The 21,080-nt window shown below is 51.4% G+C and overlaps 1 protein-coding gene across 3 annotated transcripts in view; it reads right to left on the bottom strand.

The window, feature by feature from the left end:
* Nucleotides 1-1,258: 1,258 nt before the first annotated feature.
* ARMC9 (armadillo repeat containing 9) overlaps nucleotides 1,259-21,080 on the bottom strand; it is a 142,128-nt gene continuing 122,306 nt past the window's right edge. Inside the window, exons 21-25 of one of the 3 annotated variants that reach the window (XM_031452384.2) lie at nucleotides 20,800-20,915; nucleotides 15,680-15,816; nucleotides 11,165-11,294; nucleotides 3,334-3,506; nucleotides 1,259-2,076 (exon numbers count right to left, since the gene is read on the bottom strand). In XM_031452384.2, coding sequence (XP_031308244.1) covers nucleotides 2,054-2,076; nucleotides 3,334-3,506; nucleotides 11,165-11,294; nucleotides 15,680-15,816; nucleotides 20,800-20,915 — 579 coding nt within the window. In that variant the 3' untranslated portion in view covers nucleotides 1,259-2,053. Of the gene's footprint in view, nucleotides 2,077-3,333; nucleotides 3,658-11,164; nucleotides 11,295-15,679; nucleotides 15,817-20,799; nucleotides 20,916-21,080 lie in introns of those variants that run through there. The other 2 variants (XM_064485258.1, XM_031452387.2) reach the window with 2 other exon arrangements.

Raw genomic sequence — 21,080 nt, 5'->3', positions numbered from 1 at the left:
TAAGATCAAGTCCTACTCAGGAGAAATTAGGGGGCCAGGTAACCAGAGACCTGAGGTCAGCTTCTAGGGGCAGAAGGACTCTTTCTGAAGGCCCCCCATTTCTCAAAAGTTCCATAGACTTCTCTCCATGGCTTCCCTGGGTGGGTTTCATGGGCAAATCCTAAGAGCTGCACAATTAAATCTCCACGATTAGATGGCCTGTGATTAGCTGCACGATTAGATGACCTGTGAAAACATTTTGGTTTATTTGTGTATTTGGGTTTTCCTCGCTTAGACCATGTTCATAGCCAGCTCCCATTAGGCCAGCAGATAGCTGGAATGTTTACAAATTAGTTGTTGGTATTTTACAAAGACGCGTTTGTGCCATCAGTCTTGGGATGTGGAAGTGTGTTGTCTACAAGAGGGCTCTCCTAGGGTGCAGTACAGAGGCCAAGGCCTTATTTACTCTTCCCGGAGAGCCATCCAGACCACACCTGGTGACCTCAGTGTAGTTTGCCCCAGTTGGATACTTCCCGCATCACTAAAAGATGGTCTTTTCTTTTCCCCAAACGGCCAAACATTTACAAAACGGACTTTAGCTCATCCGTAGGCTTGACAGAGAAACAGAAGTCATCGTTGCATCAGGGAGAGAATGGATGGTAATGGGTGAATCTCTCACTCCCTCTGGATTCTGGAGACGGGGCTGCTCCCACGCCAAGGCAGGGTAAGGCTGTGCCCGTCAGCGGCATCTGAGGAATCTGGAGGGAGTGGATTTGCTCAGGAGAATTAGAGAGATTTTTCCATGATGCTTCTCTGCTGTTCATCTACACTCTCTGCCTTTTCACGGTTTCACCATGGAGCGCTTCCATTTCAGGGACTCAGTCTTTGTGTCTCCTGTTTGTCCGTGTCAATAATACTGAGAAATGTATTTGTGTTTTCTGGCCCACAGAGTCCTAACACGCCCAGCCTTGCACCACTGCCAAGAACTCGCAAGTTTACCCAGGGTCCCAGCCCATGAAGTGTTTATGGTCATCATTGCAGGGGTAACCTGGCCTCTTGCCTGCCCCAGCGTTCTCCTGTTTACCTTCTCCGCCTGCTCTCCTGAGGAGTCAGAAGGCCACTGAAAAACACAATGCTTATCCTTAATTTATGTCAGTGGGACCACAGAGATGTCTCCACTAACGGGCATAGCCAAGGCAAATGGACTTCCTGGGAGACAGCATGTGATTTTATTTATGCCACATACACACACACACACAGGCACACAGGCATACACAAGTACCATCTAAATACTGATAATTTTATTTCAATATTTCTGTTTTAGGACAGGTCAGACCCTGCTACTAGCTTGGGTAACATTGCTGGCTCTGCACGTGAAGTTTCTTCCTCTTTCCTAAGTGGGCCCTGATGTCACCCCTAGCAAAGAGCGAGCATAGGCCTCCTCCTGCAGAGACCAGTCAGTGCCACTGATGCTGTTTGCATCTATGGTCTTAATGGAGGGAGGGAAATGGCATTAAACTGGTCAGCCCTCTGAGCCCTTAAAACACATGTGCAGAAGCACGGGGCTGCTTTGGAACAGCTGTATTCCCAGCCATAGTGGGTAAGGTACCAAATTTTCATCAGAGTTTAAAAGAGGAAAGAAGTACCATGTCTGCTGCTCGGGCAGAGGCTTGAGCATGAGTTTCCCTTATTCGAAGTTCCTTCTGTTTCCTCGTAGTTGGTCTCAGTGAGGAGGACCGGGTTTCCACTGAGGCCGATGTCCTGTCTCTGGCTGAGCTGTCCTGCCCTGGCTTCTCCATGCAAGCTCTGGAGATGGATGGGCTAGCGGGTTTGGCTCTGCTGCTCCCTCAGCTGGGTGCTGGGGGAGGGTAGGCAGGAAGGGCAGTGGCAGGAGCCCGGCTTGCGGGCTGCGGTGGGCCTGCCCCTGGACGCTGGAGAGCCGGCCTCCTCAAGCCACCTGGCGGCTCAGAGATAACTGTCTCTTCCCATCTGTCACCTGCAGCTGCTGGCTGAGAACAGGAAGCTGGCTGGGTCATTGGGCAAGGGGACGGTGACACCGGGGAAGAAGCCGTCCTCACTTCCTGGAAGTGTGGCCGCCTGGAGAAGAAAAGCCAAGCAAGCTGCCAGCACCAGGGCTGACTCGGCACAGAGCCCCCTCTGTCCCACACAAGCCCTCCCTTCAACCAGCTGTGTGCAGACAGAAGGCAGAGAACCTTCCCTGCCCAGGTCACCTCCTCTGTGATCAGGGCCCGACTCTGTGGCCACACTTTCCTCCCAGGAAGCAGGCTGCTCCATGTGGGGACTCAGTGAGCTTCGCTGGCAATAGCTCGTGTGTTTGGGACCTGTGTCTGCTGCTCCCTGCCCCTGGGGCCGTGTGGTGCTCTTGGCCCCTCAGCTCCTGGGTGCTGCTACTGTGACCATTCCTAGCTGGGGCTCCCGGGCCCGGCCTGGTGCAGCCTGGAAGTCAGGCAGGGATAGCGAGGCCTGTCTGCCCCTCTCCAGGCCCGGCTTGGCCTGCATTTGCTGGCGTTTCCTGTGGCCCTGTGTTCGGAAGCAGCCTGACCTGCACTGCGGGTGGGGAGATGGGGTTAGGGCTTTGCTGTGTGTTTCCCAGCAGAGAGGTGCTGAGAGAAGGACCCCGCCCCTTCCCCTAGTTCTGCGCACGCCCTGTGCTGTCCAGACTTGGCCCATTAACCACACTTCCAGCTCAAAGGGTCCCCAGTTGGCCACAGCGCCCAGGGCCCGGTCAGGAAGTGGGGGTGGGGAACGGTCACAGGAGTGCGTATATCCTGAGTGTGACTGATTTTGTCCCGCCTGACATTCTTTTGTTTGGCTTCTCTTTTGTTTTCCATTCTTTTTAGTAAAGCCCTTTAGAAAAGTCCAGGCTCAGTTGGGGAGTGGGGTGGGGGTGGGGTTGGTCAGCTGGCCAGCTGGGAGGGGAGACAGAGAAACGGTCTTTACCATGAGCAAAAGGGCAGGAGGGTGGCCTCAGGGACAGAGTGGGGTCCAAGTCCCTCTGGCGGCCCCTCTGCCCGGCCCACGAGGAAGCACCTGCTTCTGCTTGATCATGAGGCTGCCCTGAGCAGTTGCTGGCTGCCTCCCACCAGAAGGCAGGTCCAGGTTTCAGGTCTGACCACTCAAGCCCCACGCACGGGCACCTCATCACTGAGTGGCACTTACTGCCTGGAAGGTCTCACTCTGCCAGCTTGTGCCTGAGCTGCTGAGGCCAAGGGCAATTTCTTAAACAGAAATTTATGGTCCTGGTCCTATGGGGAGGGGAAGCGGGCCTCTCCCCTTGGTCTGACGAGTCGGGTGAGGAAGCCCAGTGCACCCCCCCCCCCAAGGCTGACTTACTCTGCAGGCTCCTCATGGAGGACGTCGTGGAGCCGGGGCGGCCAGCCTGCTGGGGGCCACACAAGGAGAACTGGGGGGACACAGCTGACGCCTTGGCCTTGGGTGGGTTCAGGTCCAGCATCTCCGGGGTGCGGGGGGCCCGGGGCTTGCAGGTGAAGCCTGATGTAAACTCCCTGGAACAGAACGTGCAATGCAGACCCACAGGAGGAAGGAAGGATTTCCCCTTCGGAGCACCAACAGCTGCCAGGCAGGCACTGCCCTGGGCAGGGGGGAGGTAGAATAGGGCACCCAGAGGCATAAATCCTGCCCCATGGAGCTCACATTCTAGGGAAGGAGAGAGATGATGAAAGAAAGAAATGCTAAGAAGGAGATGAAGCAAGGAACATGGGAGACAAAGTGTTAGATCGAATGGCCAGGAGGTGTGGCTGGCAGAGTAATGGCCCCCATTAGTGTCCACATCCTACTCCCTGGAACCGTACACGACAAATGGGAATTAAGGCTGCAGATGTGAGATTATCCTAGATTATGGGGGTGAGCCCAAGGTAATTACAAGTTTCCTTAAAAGTGGGAGAGAGAGGTAGAAGAAGAGATTCAGGGAAATGGGTATGGCCATAAGAAAGGCCCAGAGATGCAACGCTGCTGGCTTTGAGGGTGGAGAAGGGGCCACAAGCCAAGGAGGGCTGGAGGCCTCTAGAAGCCAGAAAAGACAGAGAAGAGATTTGCCCTTAGACCTCTGGAAAGTAACATGTCCTGTGGACACCTTGTTTCCGGCCCAGTGAGCCCTGTGTAGGACTTCTAAGATAATAAGATAATAAATGTGCATTTGTTTGGTCACCAAATTTGTGGTAATTGACCACAGTAGCAATTGAAGACTGATTTAGAAGGGGCAGCCAGGGAAGACCTCGCTAAGAAGGTGACATTTAGCCGCCACACAACCCTGTGTGGCAGGCATTACTACCCCATTTTACAGTTGTCCAAACTGAGGCTCCAAATTCGTAAACTTTCCCAAGGTCACACACGTTACAAGCAGGTAGTGAGGCCAAGACCTGAACTCAGTGGGATCTTACAGCCAGCCATTCTCCAGACACTCGCCGCACCCCAGCCCAATGGAGACTGGAGGCCACGTCTGGGAGCCAGCTCCCTTCTCTCTTTTGGTGCCTGCAGCCACCGCAGCTGCGGTTGGGGATGTGAGTCCCCCGCCCAGCCCTTGGCTCTCTGGCTGTCACTGAGCTATAGACAAGCTCAACTCTCATTCCCACGTTGACTTCTGGACCTCTGCTAGCTACATGCTGGTTTTCCTGACAACAACTCTGAAGACTGGAGCCCCAGGCTGTCACCCAGGATTGTTGTCACCATTGAATGAGCTGATGTAAGCACCAGCTCAGCTCCCGGCAGGGAGCAGATGCTCCTGGTCCCACTTCCCTTCAATAACTGGGCGTCTCCATTTGTGGGCTGCACACAGTGGGTGCACAGAGGATACTGTGAACCTGGTGAGTGAGGGTGTGCCCCCTCCACACCCTCAGGACAGGGAGATGCTGACCGTATGCAGGGCTCCCCAGTGGGCAGTGGGGAGTGTGTGTGTGTGTGTGTGTGTGTGTGTGTGTGTGTATGCTGGGGGATGAAGCCAGGGACTGTAGGATCTGGTGGCAGGGGAGGAGGCAGTAGGGGCCCCCAAGGGCGGGCTCATGGAAGGACCCAGACTCTTAGTCCTGTTCTGTTGCTCTCTAGCTGGTGACTGAGAGTGAGCAAGTCTGCTGACATTTTGGAAGCCGTATTTTCCCCAAGTGTAAAATATTTTCTATAGAACAGCTCTGAAGCTTCAGTGAGGCAGTGCCCCAGGCCCAGTTGTGGTAAGCGCTTAGTAACTGGGGGTTCGGGTTCTGAGGAGTGTGACTTGGGAGGAAACTGCGTAACTTCTTGACTCATTTCTATATGCCTCCCTTTTTTACACTGAGAATCAATTACTTCAACAATTAGAAAAGTAAAATTTAGACATCTGAAAAGTCTCCAATGTCAAATTTAGAAAAAGACTGGCATAAAAACTGTCCATCTTCTAGACAGGAAACATTTCATACCAGCTTGAAAAAGATGAGGGGGTGGGATTAAGTCCAATGACTTTTTTTTAAACTTTAAGATAATTTTTTTCTTTAAAAAGCAAACTTATCTTTATGTCACTCACAGTATCACCCCTCCAGATGGTGTCCATGTTAGGCCTTTTATCAGTTCACTGGTCAAATTACCCTCCTTGTCTGTGAACTTCCTAAAAGGAGGAATTTGGTCTGGTTGATCTTTGATCCCCAGAGCCCAGCACAGGTCTCAGCACACGTGTGCATTATGAGTGAGTGAAAGAGAAGCAAAACGTTAGGGCAACGGCATCACAAATTACAGCGTATCGATGAGATGAGAGTACACGATCAGTATAAACTGTAAGGATGAGGGCTCCTCAGACATATGAGAGAAAACGGAACAAGGCCAAAAACAGAGCAGTACAGAAGGGCGCGTAAGTATGACTGCAACGATGTGAAAACACGCACGCACCACTGATGCTTTTCTTACATATGCATAGATCAGTCCTTTATGTGGGCTAGAGAGGTGGTTTTCCTTTAATATTATTTGGTTCAAATGATTTTTTTTTCTATTTTGCTATTCTATTTCCAACATTTTTATCATTGTGATAGCAGTTAACTATTTAAAAATTCTGGTAAAATAGACATAAGTAAAAATGACGATCTTGACCATTTTTAAATGTGGCCCCAACTACATTTTAAGAAGAAACAATTGAGAGAAATTAGTAAAAGCTACTCAGGTGAACACTGGCCGCTGTTCCTGGCAGTGGTAACGGCAGAGGGGTAGCCTTGGGTTCCCTGGGGATGGCCCATCACACGGTCATGGGACAGGGTGGCTAGATGTGGGGGAGCTAGTTGTGCAGGCCCGGGATGGCCGGCCTGCTTCATTTCATGGGGCCTTAAAGCCAGTGGGCCACAAGGTCAAGTTGCGGGGTGAGGGGCAGCTGAGGGGAGTTGGCAAGTGAAGGGAGAGAAAGGGAATCTATAAGCTCCCAACCCAGGGCAACCAGAAAAGGGCTCCATCCTTTTGGAGAGCAATTTGGCCATGTGTATGAAAACCCGTATGTGTAGGTTAATTTTATGCGTCAACGCTGCTGGGCCATGGCGCCTCGGTATTTGATCAAATATTTTTCTGGATATTTCTGTGCAGGTATATTTTGGGTGAGGTTAAGATTAAATAGGTGGACTTTGAGTAAAGCAGGTTATCCTTCAGAATGTGGGTGGGCCTCATCCAATCACTTCTGGATTTTGGACTTGCCAAGCCTCTACAACCAGGTGAGCCAATTCCTTAAAATAAATCTCTCTAATTATACACACTTCCTGTTGGTTCAGTTCCTCTGGAGAACCCTGACTAATACACTTTAAAAGCCAGCCTACTCTTTGCCCTAGGGTATGACCTTTGTTTGGCCAGGGTGGTAGCGTTGTTGTTGGGGAAAGAGCGCCCTCAGACAGAGGCTCCCTCTGGCTGGCTCCTCCCTCTGGCATTGGACAAAGTAGCCCTTGGCAGACCCCAGGGAGCCCCCTTTGGCTTGGCAGAGCCCACCCCCCGTGAGGTCCTCCAAACCACCTTGAGGGCTGCAGGAGGAGGTTGTGTTGACTGAGGATGCTGGCCGCTGTCACTGAACTCTGCAAGGATGATGGCATCAGCACCCTCCGGGAAGGACACTGCGGGAGGCAGGGGTGGATGGCTGTTGGTGAGGGTCAGCTTGGTCCCTGAATGCCCCCTAGCTATCCCCCCGGGATGGTGAGCTCAGCAGCCTGGGTAGCCAGGAGCCAGAGCCAGGAAATGGCAATGGTCTGGCAGGAGATGCAGCCAGATTAGGGCAGAGCAAAAAAACCACACGGAAAAAGCACATGGACGGCAGTCACTTGCGAGTTAGAAAAAAATAATCTGCTACAGGAACACATGGTGCTGGGTACTAGAAAAAGGTAAACTTCCATATATTGGTAAATTGAGAGGTGCCCCGCATGACAGGCGATCATGTATTAGAAAAGGCCGGCTCGCTTATACTATCTCTGTTCATCAGTAGGAGCATTGTTTTGGGAGTAGCAATAAAAGGCTTCTGGAGATATTTAATCTTTACTTGCATTTGGAATGCTGCTAAGTCATGATCCCACAGCTGAGCATTCTCACGCCAGATGGACGGAGCTTCAGTCCTCCGGAGGGAGCTACCATTTGCATTAAGGCACAGATGGAGGTGCTCAGTGGTTCCCTAAGTGGACTCTGCTCATTAGGGTCCATAACTGGCTCTCAGCCTTGCTGTGGATATTTCATCTGGGCTGCAACAAAGCTGGGAGAGGGGTGGAGGTCTGGGGAGAGAGCACGCCAGATGAAGGCAAATTTGAAAAGCTCACCAACAGCTCACACGTTTCTGTATGGGTGTGTATAAATGCGCAGTCAAGCTACCCTGGTTTCCCTGGCCTCCTTGTTCTTAGTCTGCAGTTTCTTCTTGCAGGATGCACTGTATGTGGCATCATGAGCTGTCATCTATCTTCTGGGGACAAATGTGATAAGGGAAGAGCATATATGGACACATAGGTAAAATCTCTTTCTTCCTTATTTTCTAAAAGCCACAATACTTGTGGCTGGACAGGAACTTCGACACTGTTTGCTACTGATCCTGGCCTGGGACTGGGCGGACGTCTGGGCTGGCGTGAGAGCTCCCACGGGAGGAGCCCATTCCCTCGCTTGCCCTCAGGCCACATGGAGGGAATGTCCAGGCAAACGCCTTTCTGTCCAGCTGGGCTCCCCTCCATCTCTGTGTGGACCATGTGCCAGCGCCACGCAGGGTGGGACCTCAGCCGATGGCAGGCAGCCGGTGGGTGGCGGGAAAGGCCATGTGACAGCCTGGGCAGCCTGGCCCCTCACCTTCCCGGAGGTGACAGCTGGAAACCAACCCCGCCCATTCCAAGTGCAGGCCAGCCCCTCCAGGCCTGTCTTGACAGATTTCCCGGGAGAGCACCTTGGCTCTTCTTGGGATAAATGCTACCCCCTTTTAAAAAAATGCATTTTCATAGCCTGGTTAACAGGCTACTCAAAGCTAAGGAGTCTAAGAAGGGATAGGAAAAAAGAAAAGGAAAGCTTGGCTCCGGGGAAGGCAGTGGGGTGGTGGGGCCTGAACCTTTTAACTCCCTACATCCCAGGAAGGCAATTTCAACAGCAAGACCAGTTGCAATTGTGCACTGGAGCTGCAATTATTTTTAAGCCACTTCAAAGACTGGGCTAAGAGATAAGAGTTATCATTCTGTCCACTACCCAAACCCCGAGCTCCAGGGCCTTCCGCCAGTTCCGAGCGGTCAAGCAGCACCACTCGTCTTCTGGGGACAGGGACGGCCCTCCTGCTAAAGACTGAGAGAGAGGAGTTGGGGGAAGCTGAGGAACATAGGTCCGCCACTCAATCCATCAGAGAGCCCCCCCACCTTCTCTTACTGATTCATCAAACACATGTTTTGAGCACCTGCTCTGGGCCAGGGTATGGGAACACAGGGAAATGCCCTACACATGGCCCATCTTTGAGGACAGTGGGAGACGGTCATGGAGCATGTGACCACGCAGTGGGCTCCGGGGCCCCTTGCAGGGGGACGTGCTGTGTGACTGGACCTTGGGTTCAGGCGGGAGAAAGGGGTACTTAGCTGAGACCTGGAGCCGCTGGGTGAAGAGGAGGTTGCCGTGGGGGAAGACTACTCCAGGCAGGGCTCAGAGAGTCACTGGGAAGGAGGGGAGGGAACAACAGCATACGTTTCCTTCTTTCCATCCTCCCCTTCCTCAAACAGCGCCCACTAAATAAGAGTTGAATTCAAGTGATTGACAGTAAGGTGAGAGCACCCATGGGTTTAACCCTGAGGGGGCACCTGTGCCCAACAGAGGCTTGGAAGGCCAGCGGGGTAACTGCACTGGAAGTCATGAGGGAATGTTTCCAGGAAGAGAGACTTTGGGGTCCCTGTCTACATGAAAACAGTCATTTCTGGGGAGAGAGATGAGACTCAGAAATGAATTCAGCATTTATAGGAAGAAAAAAGAACTGGCCCCTACTCCGGAAGGGCAGATTTGGCCTGGCTGAGTGGCAAGACTGGCTCCGGGTGGGGCCCTGGGTGCCAGGAGGCAAGGGCAGCAGGGCCCCGCCTCACTGAGGTCTCTCGTTTTGAGCCCACACTTCAGGAGGGTGCCGTGGGCCAGAGAACCCCCCACCCAGCTGACTAGTGTGGGCCCCAGACATTTCCAATCCCAGAGCTCACCTCCAGCCACTCTGAGACAGGAGGAGGCCCAGGAAGGGGAGGTGGTCCTGGGGCCCCAGCCAGTCAGGGGTTGGGCTGGAGGAGACCAGACACTCGGCCCTCTGGCTCACCCTGCTCTCCTTTACATCCTCAGCCTGGTCAAGGTATCCGGGACTGGCCCCTACCCTAGTCCAGGCTCCATGTCTTTCCTGTGGGCTTGTCCCCACACAGCTCTGCTGGCCCGAAGCCCAAACAGCAGTAGCAGGAGTGGGGGTGCAGGCGTGCTGCCTGCCCCGAGGAGGGCGACTCCAGCATCCTCCCCGCCCCTCCTCCCCCTGACTCCCTCCACCAGTGGGTGCCGGCTCTGCCAGGCCTTCTGCCTGTTCTCAGTAGCACTGGCAGCTCCAGATGTTCCCACGCCTTCTAGAACTCAGCAGGAATTCCTATTTCTGCAGGGTTTCCATCAGTGGGAGCCTGCAGGAAGGGCAGTAAGGCCCCAATAAGGGGACAATGGCCAGCGGCTGGTTTCTCAGACTCCCCTGGCCTGGGAGGGGGCCACCTCTGCAGGGGGTGGGGTGGCTTCTGGACTTGAGGCCGGAAATGGGGGCCTCTCACCACCTCACCCAGCTCCCCAAGTCCCCGCTGCTGCTGAAGGAGCTGCTGATCTGGCAAGTGAGCTGTGATCACAGCTGAGGTAGAGGCCTGTTCACTCAGCACCTCACTGCAGGCGGGGTCGTACTTCCCTATTCTACAGGAAGGTGGAGCACAGAAGGCCTGACCAGCCACCATGGCAAGATTCCTCTAATTCAGAGACTCCCGGGGTGTGGTCACGTCCAACATGTTCCAGAGCATGTTCCAGTGTTCCAGAGCAAGAGCTTTGTGCTCTGTCTTGAAACACTCAGCCTGCAGGGCTCCGCGTGGCCAGGAGGAAGAGGTGGGCTGCGGCCAAGAGACAGGTTAGGTCTGAGTCCAGGGCCAGTGCCCTCCACCCCCAGCAGGTTTCTTCAGAAGGAAGAGGCCTGTGAGATCATCACAAAAGCCCTTTCTAGACTCTAAAGAACCCCTAGTAACCCATCAAGGCCAGTCTGTGCTTATTGGTACAGAGGAAGAGAAAACATCTGCTTTTTTTTTTCCCCTTCCTGGGAGTCCAATTTCTCTTTTAGGAAGCTGACATCTGAGCCAAACCATTTTACTAACCTCGTTCTTCATCTTTCTCCCCTCCACACCACCTTCTCCAAAAGCAAATTGCTAGGACTGGACATTGACTTCAAGTTACCCCGAATCACACACCCTCCCAAACATGTTCACTTAGCAGTTCTTAAAACTAGTCCCTTGGGCATGTTAATAAGTTTTCTCTCCTTTCCATCTGAAGACCAATAATTCCCGGGTGGTGGGTCCCTCCCCTTGGGCTCTGAGGTTAGCAGGCGTGGTGCCCACACTCCCCTGAGTGTCTCAGAACCACAGTTCAGGCCCCAGAGAAATGCTCCTTTGCTTCCATTGTCAGAGGCCAGGCCTCAGAGGAGCCTCCCCAGGACACTCCCCATCCCTACCTGGAAGTCTCTCCACTGTCCGGGGCCTGGGGCACCTCCCGAGGCCGCCTAGGGGCCCCCGCTGGGGGCAGGCGGGGCTCTCCTGGCCGTCCTGCTGGCAACCACTCTCCCGGCTTGGCGTCGATGGCGGCTGGAGAGGAGGAGAGAGAGCTCAGTTGACTTCTGCTCTGGAAGCTCTTTGAGGATGCTCTTTACTGGGCAGGGCCGTGGAGCCAAGAAAAGCACATACCCCAGGCCAGTCCCTGATGGCTCCTGGCGCCTATGGAGGGGCCTTGTTTACTTGTGCAGCTTGGGAAATTTCCAGACGACCACTTGACGTCCTTATAACCTGAGGGAGCAGCAGGCTCGCTCTGGCTGGCCCACACGCAGCATAGGGAAGCACAGACCATGACCCCCCTGCCCCCTTCACCCCCACGCCTCTCAGGGAAAAGCCAACAAAACCCAGAATTGTCTCCTGGGCCCCTGCTTGGCACCGCCGCACAGCGGCATGGAGACACTGAAAAACTATTTATTTTTACCTGAAGTTCAAGTTCAACTGGGGGTCCTATATTTTTATTTGCCAAATCTAGCACCCCCAGAGGTGGGGCTCTCTTTGCCCTGAGCTGCCCCAGGCTCCTTCAGGCCTGAATCCCTCAGTCCTCCCACAGGGGCAGGAACCTCCCTTATACCAAAAACAAGGACTAGACCACCTGGGTCATCCGTGAGACCACAGGACAGCGACGGGAGAAGTCCCAGATGACACTGCCGAGGATTTCTCCCGAGGCTCCAGGACGGGCCTATTCTGTATTTCATGTGACATGGACCCTCCTTCTCTGGCCCCATTTCCTCTCTCCTCCTTCTACAGCAAAAGGGGTCCATGTCGCTATCAAAGCAACACTGGGACAAAGTCTGGATTCACTGCTTCCTTAATCCAAGCTCCTTTCAGCTCCTTCATTAAAAAAAAGAAATCTCTCTAGTACCTGTGCAATATGGCCTCGACTTTATCTTAGAGTCTTCCCTGAAGGTCTCCTCAAAACCACAGAAAGGGGCATGGCTTTGATTGCCACGTAACTCTCTTCTGACCCACATAAGGACTCTGCTTCTGGTATGGAACCCAATGGCTGGCTTTATTTACAGTCCACACTGGACAGTTTCCACCCAGAGCTGGGACTGGAACCAGAAATTCGGCCTTCTCTGATCTGTTCTTCAACGGACAACTGGCTAGCTTGTCTGTGACCTCTGCTCAGTGTGCTTATAATAAGACCCAGGACACCAGACATAGGTGTATGAAATAATAGTTGAGTGGAACCACACACAAGTGCTGGGCTACACAGGGAAAATCCCAGGAGAGTTAATGGCGTTACAAGATGGCGCCCAGGGGTAGGTAGCCCTCCAGGAGGAGCCTCCCCGGGAAGGTGGAGGTGAGGGACAGGTGGCAAAGCCCCCTGGCAGGAGGGAGGAGGAATGAAGCTGAGCTCTCTGGAGACCCTCTGAGGTCTTCTTGGTTTGTCACCAAGCTACCCACTTCCCCCCTTGCCTACTCCTCCACTTTGGCCACATGGCAGACTTTCAGAGCCCACCCTGGCCCCCAAATATCAGAGCCACTAGGAAGAGCCGGAAGCTGGGAGGAGAAGGGCAGCTGCGTGCATGCCCCTGAGGCTTCCTGGGACAAATTTCTGTTTTCCTACCTATTAATCCAATTCAAACAGGGCTGGCATTTTACCTCCAGGGTCCACTGACAAGCCATGTGATTTTGATATCCTGGAGAGTCTTGGTTGAGGGGGAAATGAGAATAACTTCCCTCAAGCTAGTATCTTGCAAAATTCTAAGTCACATTCTTGGCTTTTTTATCTTGAGAACCATTTCCTTTTGGCTTTGTGGGGCTGAGTCCTTTGCTTAAAAATAATGTACTTTCCGGCTCCACATTCAACTGATCAGGCAGTTGGAGGATCCTGTCGGTTCCTCATCAGGAGTTCTGCCTTCAGTGCTGACTGAAAACACAGGTGTGAAGGCGGTGTCCTGAGCAGCCCCGACGTGAGGGCTGTGGGCTCCCACGGGTCTCGAGGTGGGACCTTAGTTCTCAGCATGAGTGAAGTAAAGGCCAGGAGGCCAGACTTGGTAGCAAGTCATGTGTGAGAGGACCTGTGGGGATTAGCTGGGCGAGGCCAGAATGGGAGAGGGGGACAAGGTGAGAGAGAGCCGAGACGTGGGAGAAAGGGCTGGACAAGCAGGACCGGATGGACGGAAGGGAGGAGAGGAAGTCAGATCAGCCCCCACCCGTGAAGGAATAAAACTGGAGACAGTGAGAATGAGGATGGCCACGCAGCCCACCACCGTCCTCACTCCCCAGTCGTGGCACTCGTACTGGCTGAGCCCAAACGCAGCCTCAGAACCAGTCTCCACGCAGCACTTCAGCCCATTAGCTGAAGCCTGTGTGCACCCATCCTCATGTGGAGGCTGGGTGAGAAGAGGAAGCGATGGAGGCGGCGACACCAGGTGGGGGAGTCCAGGGGTCCACGGAGGAGGCAAGGGGCCTGGGGTGGCTGGGGCTGTGTCAGCCTGAAAGTGGGTAGAAGGAAGAACAGAATCTGCCCCAGAAATGGAATCTATGTTCATTAAATGACCCAGAGAAAGCTGTTAACCTGGATGCTTGGCTTCTCCAAGGGAGAACTTTTGTCAAGTAAAAGGATTTTAAAGGAGGACTAAGGGTGCTGCTGGCCTGAGGTGGAGAGAAGGCCTTGCAGGGCAGGAGAAAGAGATTTACATGCCGGTGTCTGGCCAGGGGAGTGAAGCTGGACCGCGGGTTAGTGTTCTGGAGTCCACCGAGGCAGGCGGGCAGTGGATGGGCTCCCATGATGGGAGTCCGGGATCCCAGCGGGGCCTGAATGAATAGGAGCAGGTGGAGGGTGAGACCCGAGGATCACACGGCCTCAGTGTCCAGAGCAGGCTCCCAGGTGCGCCCGACCGCACGACTTGGGAAGACCAGCTGCCTGGCCCCAGACGGCCCATCTGGAGGGGTGGGGGAGCAGCTGCTGCCTCCCCAGGGAGAGGCACTGGGAACTGCTGGTGATCGCCAGGGCCGAGTGACTGGTGGGTACCCACTGTTTTCATGTGAGGAACCTGAATTTAGCAGGGCCCAAATCAATTGTTGTTGAAGATAACAGTAATGTCTATGTCGCCAGCAGCAGCAGCAGCTGCCACTCAGCTGTCTGTATCCCTGACAATTGCAAGGGCCTCCACCCCGCAGGTAATGGAATGATAAATCTTTCCAAATACAGGACCATACTTACAATCGGTGCAAGACTGAGGGCCACTCTGGTGGCATTTGGGTAAAACAAGGATATTATGATAAAAAGTTACCCTAAGTGCAACTTGTTGGACGTCCAGGCCTATAAAACTTGAAATCATTTTTAATTCAGTGGCATTAGGTCAAATTGGCAAAAATTGTTAGACCACCTAAAACCTCCACCCTGGCGGCAGAAATCTGTGGATGAAATATCTAGCTAATCATCTCTTAGGGAAGGCATATTACTGTTTGCAGCTCTAACAAAACACATGTAAAATAACAGATGATCAAAGTTGGCCATCCTTCTAAAACTGCTTATTATCAAGAGACCCTCTCCCAGAGTCCCAAATAACCTGGCTTTCTCCTGGCTCTGACAGGCCTACTGCTCAGAACTGGGGATCAGAGGCTTTTGAATCCAATTGTGAGCAGATCATAAAAGCCTGCATATGTTTCTCATACTGGAATCTGACCTGATCCTCTGTTGTTTTTCCTTCTTGAATGGAGATTAGAGTCTTATCTGACCTGTTCATATCCTTTTAATTTCCTCTTGAAAATTAAAAAAAAAAAAACCTTGTACATTTCTAATTCAAAACATATATTTTTTCTGGCATCTAAAAAATACTTTTATTCCCCCATCAGTCTCTGGTGAATTCAACCAGATGCTTCAAAATGTGTTTGAATCCCACAGTAGCTGTTGCTACTAGTCACACATTTCTGACTCAATTCAGCTCTCTAACACGTGGCTGACCGCCTCAGCCCCAGAGTGTGGGGGGCACCAAAGCTTTGGTCATAGATCTACATCATTCTGAGAGTCCTACTTCAAAATCTCACATTAAACATGGCTTTCCCCAATCAGAAATCTTTTTCAAATAGCTTACAGATGTGAGCAGTGGACACAGTGCTCGGAGAGAAGGGGTCTGGAGGAAAAGCCCAGGGGCAGGTCTGGCTGCATGGTCACAGGCCCCTGGGCCTCTACGCACAGGTAGTGGTTGAGATCAGAGGGCTTCCCAGGAGCGAATGTGAGACCAAGGCCTTTCTGGGTCGGTAACTCTGCTGCTTTGTAAGAGTCTAGGCATCACCAGTCCCCTAGCTGCCCCCCAGTCCAGAGCTGCCCCAGCCCCACAGCTGCCCCCAGTCCAGAGCTGCTCCCAGTTCCACAGATGCCCCCAGTCCAGAGCTGCTCCCAGTCTCACAGCTGCCCCCCAGTCCTACAGCTGCCCCCCCACCCCCCACGCTGCCAGAGTTCTTACACGGATAGGAAACACCAGGCTCAGAAGCACCAGGCTTGCCCCCTTTGCAGACTGGAAGGTGCGCGTTCAGCAGGGACGGAAGGGAGCCGTTCCTGGCGTGTCGGTCTGTCTGAGGAGACACGGGATGGTTTTCCAGCCTGGAGGGAAAAGTGAAAGCAATAAATACAGATAGGAGATACTGGACTGCTGACTACGGTGTAGCGTCAGTAAGTGGAAGTGCCTGAAGTTCTTTTGTTAAACTGGAGTTAACAGACATTAAATCTCTTTAAGAAACTAGGAAGTGCCCTTACTTCACTCTCATTAGCTCTTATAAATTTACAGTGAAACGTGGCTTATTATTTTTCTAACACACAATTGTGTCTTTTGGCTTTGATGACTCGGCAGCATGATACTTCAACCAAACAATTTAAAGCACCAATCTTCTGGGTTTACCTCCAAGGATGAAGCTGATTAGCCAAGGGATGAAGCCAACCAGAAAAGACATGACGTGCCATGTCAGCCGTGACAACCAGAGTCAGGCAGGAATGGCACCAGGGAAGAGCTTGTTTTCTAACGGTGTGTGCAGTGCCTCACGCTGGCACCCGGGGCGGAGGAGACGCATTCAGCCAGCAGACATGCACAGGGCGCCTGCGAGAGACGGGGACCTGGGCCAGCACATCACATAAAGGCAGGGTGGCGTCTCAGGTCAACCTTCACAACAGAACAGAGGAAGGTTCTCCAGTGTGGGCAGAGCGGCACAGTGCTCACTCCCCCTCAATAAGGGGACACTAGCCACCTGCTCCAGCAAAGGCTGGGTGAGGACACACCATGGCAGGCGTGTGCCTGCCCTTCCGAGGGATGGGCCCCCTGAAGAGGCTGTTCTTGAATGTCAGTTCCAGTAGCAAAGACAAACAGACATTTAACTGCCCTGTGGGGCAGGAAAACCTGTGTGTGTGTGTGTGTGTGTGTGTGTGTGTGTGTGTGTGTGTGTGTGACAGAGAGAGAGAGACAGAGAGAGACAGAGACAGAGACAGAGACAGAGGCATAGAGACTCAGTCAATCCTGGAGTCTGAGCTGGGGTTTGCCAGGGGCCCAAAGAGGGAACATTTCCCAGCAGGGGTGGCACCACAAGCAAGGTGAAGACACACACACACAAAAGGCATATACTTCTGCTGCTTTGTCAGACAGATCTACTGCATCCAAAAAATGCAGACTGGAGGCTGCAAGTGTCCTGGGGAGCTTGGAGCTTCAAGGGCTGAGGTTGGGGAGAATCAATTAAGAAGGAGCTGGTTGGCCAGATTCGACTTGGTCTCTAGGGGAAATAGGAGTCACAGAGATGACGTTTCATGACGATGTGCTAGAAAGATCATTCTGTCTATAGTCGTGGAGGGTGGACCTCGGTAGGGAGAATGGTTAGGAGGCTCTCCTTGGCCTGGGGAGAAAGAGATGGCTCAGGAGGGCAGACAGAAGGGCCAGAGCCAGGAGAGCAGATGGGAGGGAGAGGGCTGGGTGGCCCATAGGATGAGATCCTGGCTTGGGTGTCTGGGGGTGTTAACATCATTCCATGAAGCAGGGGGCTCAGAAGTGGTGTTCATCCAGGAAATGCTGAACTGGGGGTGCTGTGGGGCCACATCTAGCCCTGAGGGGCAAGTCTGGGCTGGAATCAGAGATTTGGGGGTCAGCAGCGTGTAATGGGAAAACAAGCAGGATGGGATGGGGACCTTAAACGGGGCCCGCAGGACACAGTGTTTTAGGAGGAAGGGGGTTGGGAATCGGAGAACAGCCCACAGTGGCTGTGGGTTGGAGGTGGGAGAGCTATCAGGAGGGTGGTCACCAGTGGCAACCGAGAGAGATGCCAAGTGCCGGAAACTGGAGGGCCACCTGTGGCCATGGCAGCAATAACTCGCTGGAGCCACTGCCAGACCACGTGAAGGGCTGTGAAGGGAAGGAGGATGGGGCAGGGAAGTAGCCAGAGGCCAGGGGGTGAGGGAGGCAGGGAGATGTGAAGCCTGGTGAAAGGCCTTGGGAAAGAAGGCAGCGGAGGGGAGGCTGAAGATGGAACAAAAGAGGTGTTAAATGAAGGGGCAAAGTTTGGGCAGTGACAGTGGAGAGAGGATCCAAGAAGGATGAGGCTTGGCAGAGGGGAGGTGGGAGAGGCCCTCATCCCATGCTGGGGTGAGAGAGGGTCCCACATTGCAAGGGAGTGACTATATGCATTATTGTCTTCTCTTAAATGGATTATGACTATATATTTAATGGAGGCACTGGGGATTGAACTCAGGATCTTGTGCATGCTAAGCACACACTGTACCACTGAGCTATACCCTCCCCGCATATTTGTTACTTTTAACCTTTTTTTTGATTTTAAAACCAGTGCTTATCATGAAAAGTTAAAAAAAAAAAAGAAAATATAGAATGTCCTGCCCTCCCAATACCTAGACACTACCCCTATTAATATCTGGTATCTTTCTACTCTTTTTAAAATGCAAATGTATACTTAAAAAACAACAACTTGGGATCACTGTACATGGCCAGCAGGCTAGATCCACACTATTTTATAATTTGCATTTTACTTAGCAACATATTGTGAGGCTTTCCCACGTATTAAATATTCTTCTAAGTGTTATTTTCAATACTGTTTTGTGTGGCTAATATAGTTTAACCAGCCTCCCACTTTGGGCTTTTGATTTCTCATTTTATAAATAATGTTTCAATAAATATATATACACGTATACCTGCAATATATATCTGATTACTTCTCAGGATAAAATCCTAGGCGTTGACTGCAGTAATCCTAGGGATTACTGACTGCAAAAGTACCAGCGTCTGGTATGCGTGTAATGCATACTATCAGAGTGTCCCCAAGATCACTGAGATTCTTGATTTATGTACACTCTTAGCAACACTGGTTATCAGAGGGTGCCGGTTGTGCATGGAGAGTCATATAAACTTTTTTCAAGAGGCTGACCTGGAAACTTTTTCAAGAGGCTGACCTGAAGATACTGGACGTTAACTTTGCGCCACCTGCCATGCGGAGCACCCCTGCACTCTGCCATCACCTACTTACCACGTTACAGCCACTCTCTCTCCCCTACCTGGCGGCTTGCTCTGCATGCTTCTGAGAATAGGGACCACATCTCCTTTATTTTTGCATCCCTAGCAACTGACACGCATAAGTGTTACAAATGTTTGCTGAATTGGCCTGATGGAGGGAGCTGGTGATGGGGCAATTGCTTGGTTAGAGTGGAAGGGCTATCATGTCGAGAAAATGAGGGGCTCTCATTCCTGGCAGGGACCACTTCCGCAAGTCAGGGGACAGCCACGTGGGCTCTCCAGGCATGGAAAAATGCCCTCTTTCCCTTAATACCAGGTAGAACATTTGATCCAAGAATGAACTGTGCCCATTGGTTAGATCTTACATTTATTAGATTCCTTTTACACTTCTCTCTGACTACGTATGTTATTGTTGCCTCTTTGTGAAGCCAGGATTTTAGTAAGTTTAAAAAATAATTTTACAGTAATTTTTAAAACGATGATTCAGTGTCCTCTTTCTCATCTCAAGCAAGATGAATTTTATTAATTCCTGTTACTACTTCCATTCAAAAAACAGTATATTTATAAACTGGATTCACTAGTAGTTGACACTTGGCTATGTTCCAGATCCAAAAAGCAAACACAAAACCCCTCAGATATAAATGACATTTTGGGGATGATTAGTAAATACTGATATACTATATATTATTAAATTAAGGTTAACTTTCTTAGGTGTGATAATGTGGGTAAATAAAAGAATAATCTCATTCTTAGGAGATGTGTGCTGAAAGTGTGCCACCTTCTTTCAAACAGTTCTGGAAAAAAAAGTGTATGTGTGTAAATTGTATATTATGCAGAGAGAGAGCGAGAAAGAGAGAGCGAGAAAGAGAGAGAGAGAGGGAGTGAAAGCGAGAGTGCACAAATATGGCAAAATGCTAACAGCTGGAAGCTCTTCACTGTAATATTCTTGTGACTTTTCTGTAGGTTAAAAAATACAGGTTGTAGATATAAGAGAAAAAGGCATGATATTAGTCTACATATTAATGATTAAAAATAAAAACCTTGAAATATGAAGCACATGAGGACTAGTTTTGAAATTAAATCAAACAGATCTCAGAGCACCAGAATCTATTTACAGCCGAGAAAAATTTACAGGTCAGGTCCTGGAGGGGCAGCATCGGGAGCGGGGGTTCCAGTGTCCTCAGCATCCATGCACAGAGGTCTGCAAGGGCAGGCATGTCTGTGTTTTGTCTGTTGCTGTATCCCCACTGCCTGATTGTTCATTACAAATGACTATAGAGTAAACCTGTAAACAACCAAACTGCCCAGATCTAGGGGATAACTAAGCAAAATACATCATTTTCACCTGGAATATTTTGTGGTCAACATTTGTTGAATGAATAAATGTAGGTTTTTGCCTGCTCTCTATAACCCCCTTATTCATACCTGTTTCTCTCCAGCACTTTCTCCAGGCTAGAAGGGAGTCCACCCTTCTAGAGGCTTCTCCCAGCCCAAGCTGGACTGCCCAGTCTGGGGCTCTCCTGGAGCCCACAGGGGTCAGGTCCCCAGACCAGAGGCTCTGGGTAACCAGACTAGTTTCATTTCTATAAATGAGGTAGGAGCAAGGCTATGAAGAAAGAATAAGGCCTGGCAGCCAAAAATGCATACAGTTGTTTTAAAAAGTCATCTAAAAATAAGTTGATGGCATCTTAAACTGTGACACTCCACCCTAACAAAGGGCCTGGTGCTACGGTGAGAGGCTGTGGAAAAGGGCAAGCGTCCTTTCTGGGTAGACCCACTATTCCTTCTGGTCTTTTCCTCTGCAATTAGATTGGCCAACACTAGGCTTCTCCTGGATAAAGGCTGTAGGTGGCCCTGGAGAATCTGAAATCCAACCACTTCATTTTTCGGAAGAAGAAACCTGGGGTGAAGAGGGAGATTCAACCTCTTTCCTTACAAAAAATCCCCAAAAGATAAATAATAAAGAGATAAATGCTTTTCAATGTGAACATTTTATTTTGAATTTTAAAATACATACATCTTACACTGCAGTTAATCAAAATGAAGCTTAAGAAAGTAACTCCCTGCCTCTTTTAGCCCGGACTTACGCTGGGTACCCGGTCCTGTGGCCGCCGGGGGTGACGGGCCGGCGCAGGGGCTCACTGCTGCCCCACTGCCCACCGGCCGCCCCCCTCCGCCTCGCCTTCCTGGTGTTGGTCATGATCTGGGGGAAGCAAAGAGGAAACAGGGCTGGAGAAATCATCTAGCTGAGAGCTGACCTAGAAGTTCTAACCGACTATATCTAATAAATTAATCAGAGGCTTTGTGAATAAGTGAGGAAGGATCATGACATGGATTATTCAGATAAACAGGAAGTCTTGGGGGGAAT

The sequence above is a fragment of the Camelus dromedarius genome, chromosome 4, assembly GCF_036321535.1.
Source record: "Camelus dromedarius isolate mCamDro1 chromosome 4, mCamDro1.pat, whole genome shotgun sequence".
Lineage (NCBI taxonomy): Eukaryota > Metazoa > Chordata > Mammalia > Artiodactyla > Camelidae > Camelus > Camelus dromedarius.
The sequence above is the reverse complement of the archived record's forward strand: the minus strand, read 5'-3'. Positions and strand labels throughout refer to the sequence as shown.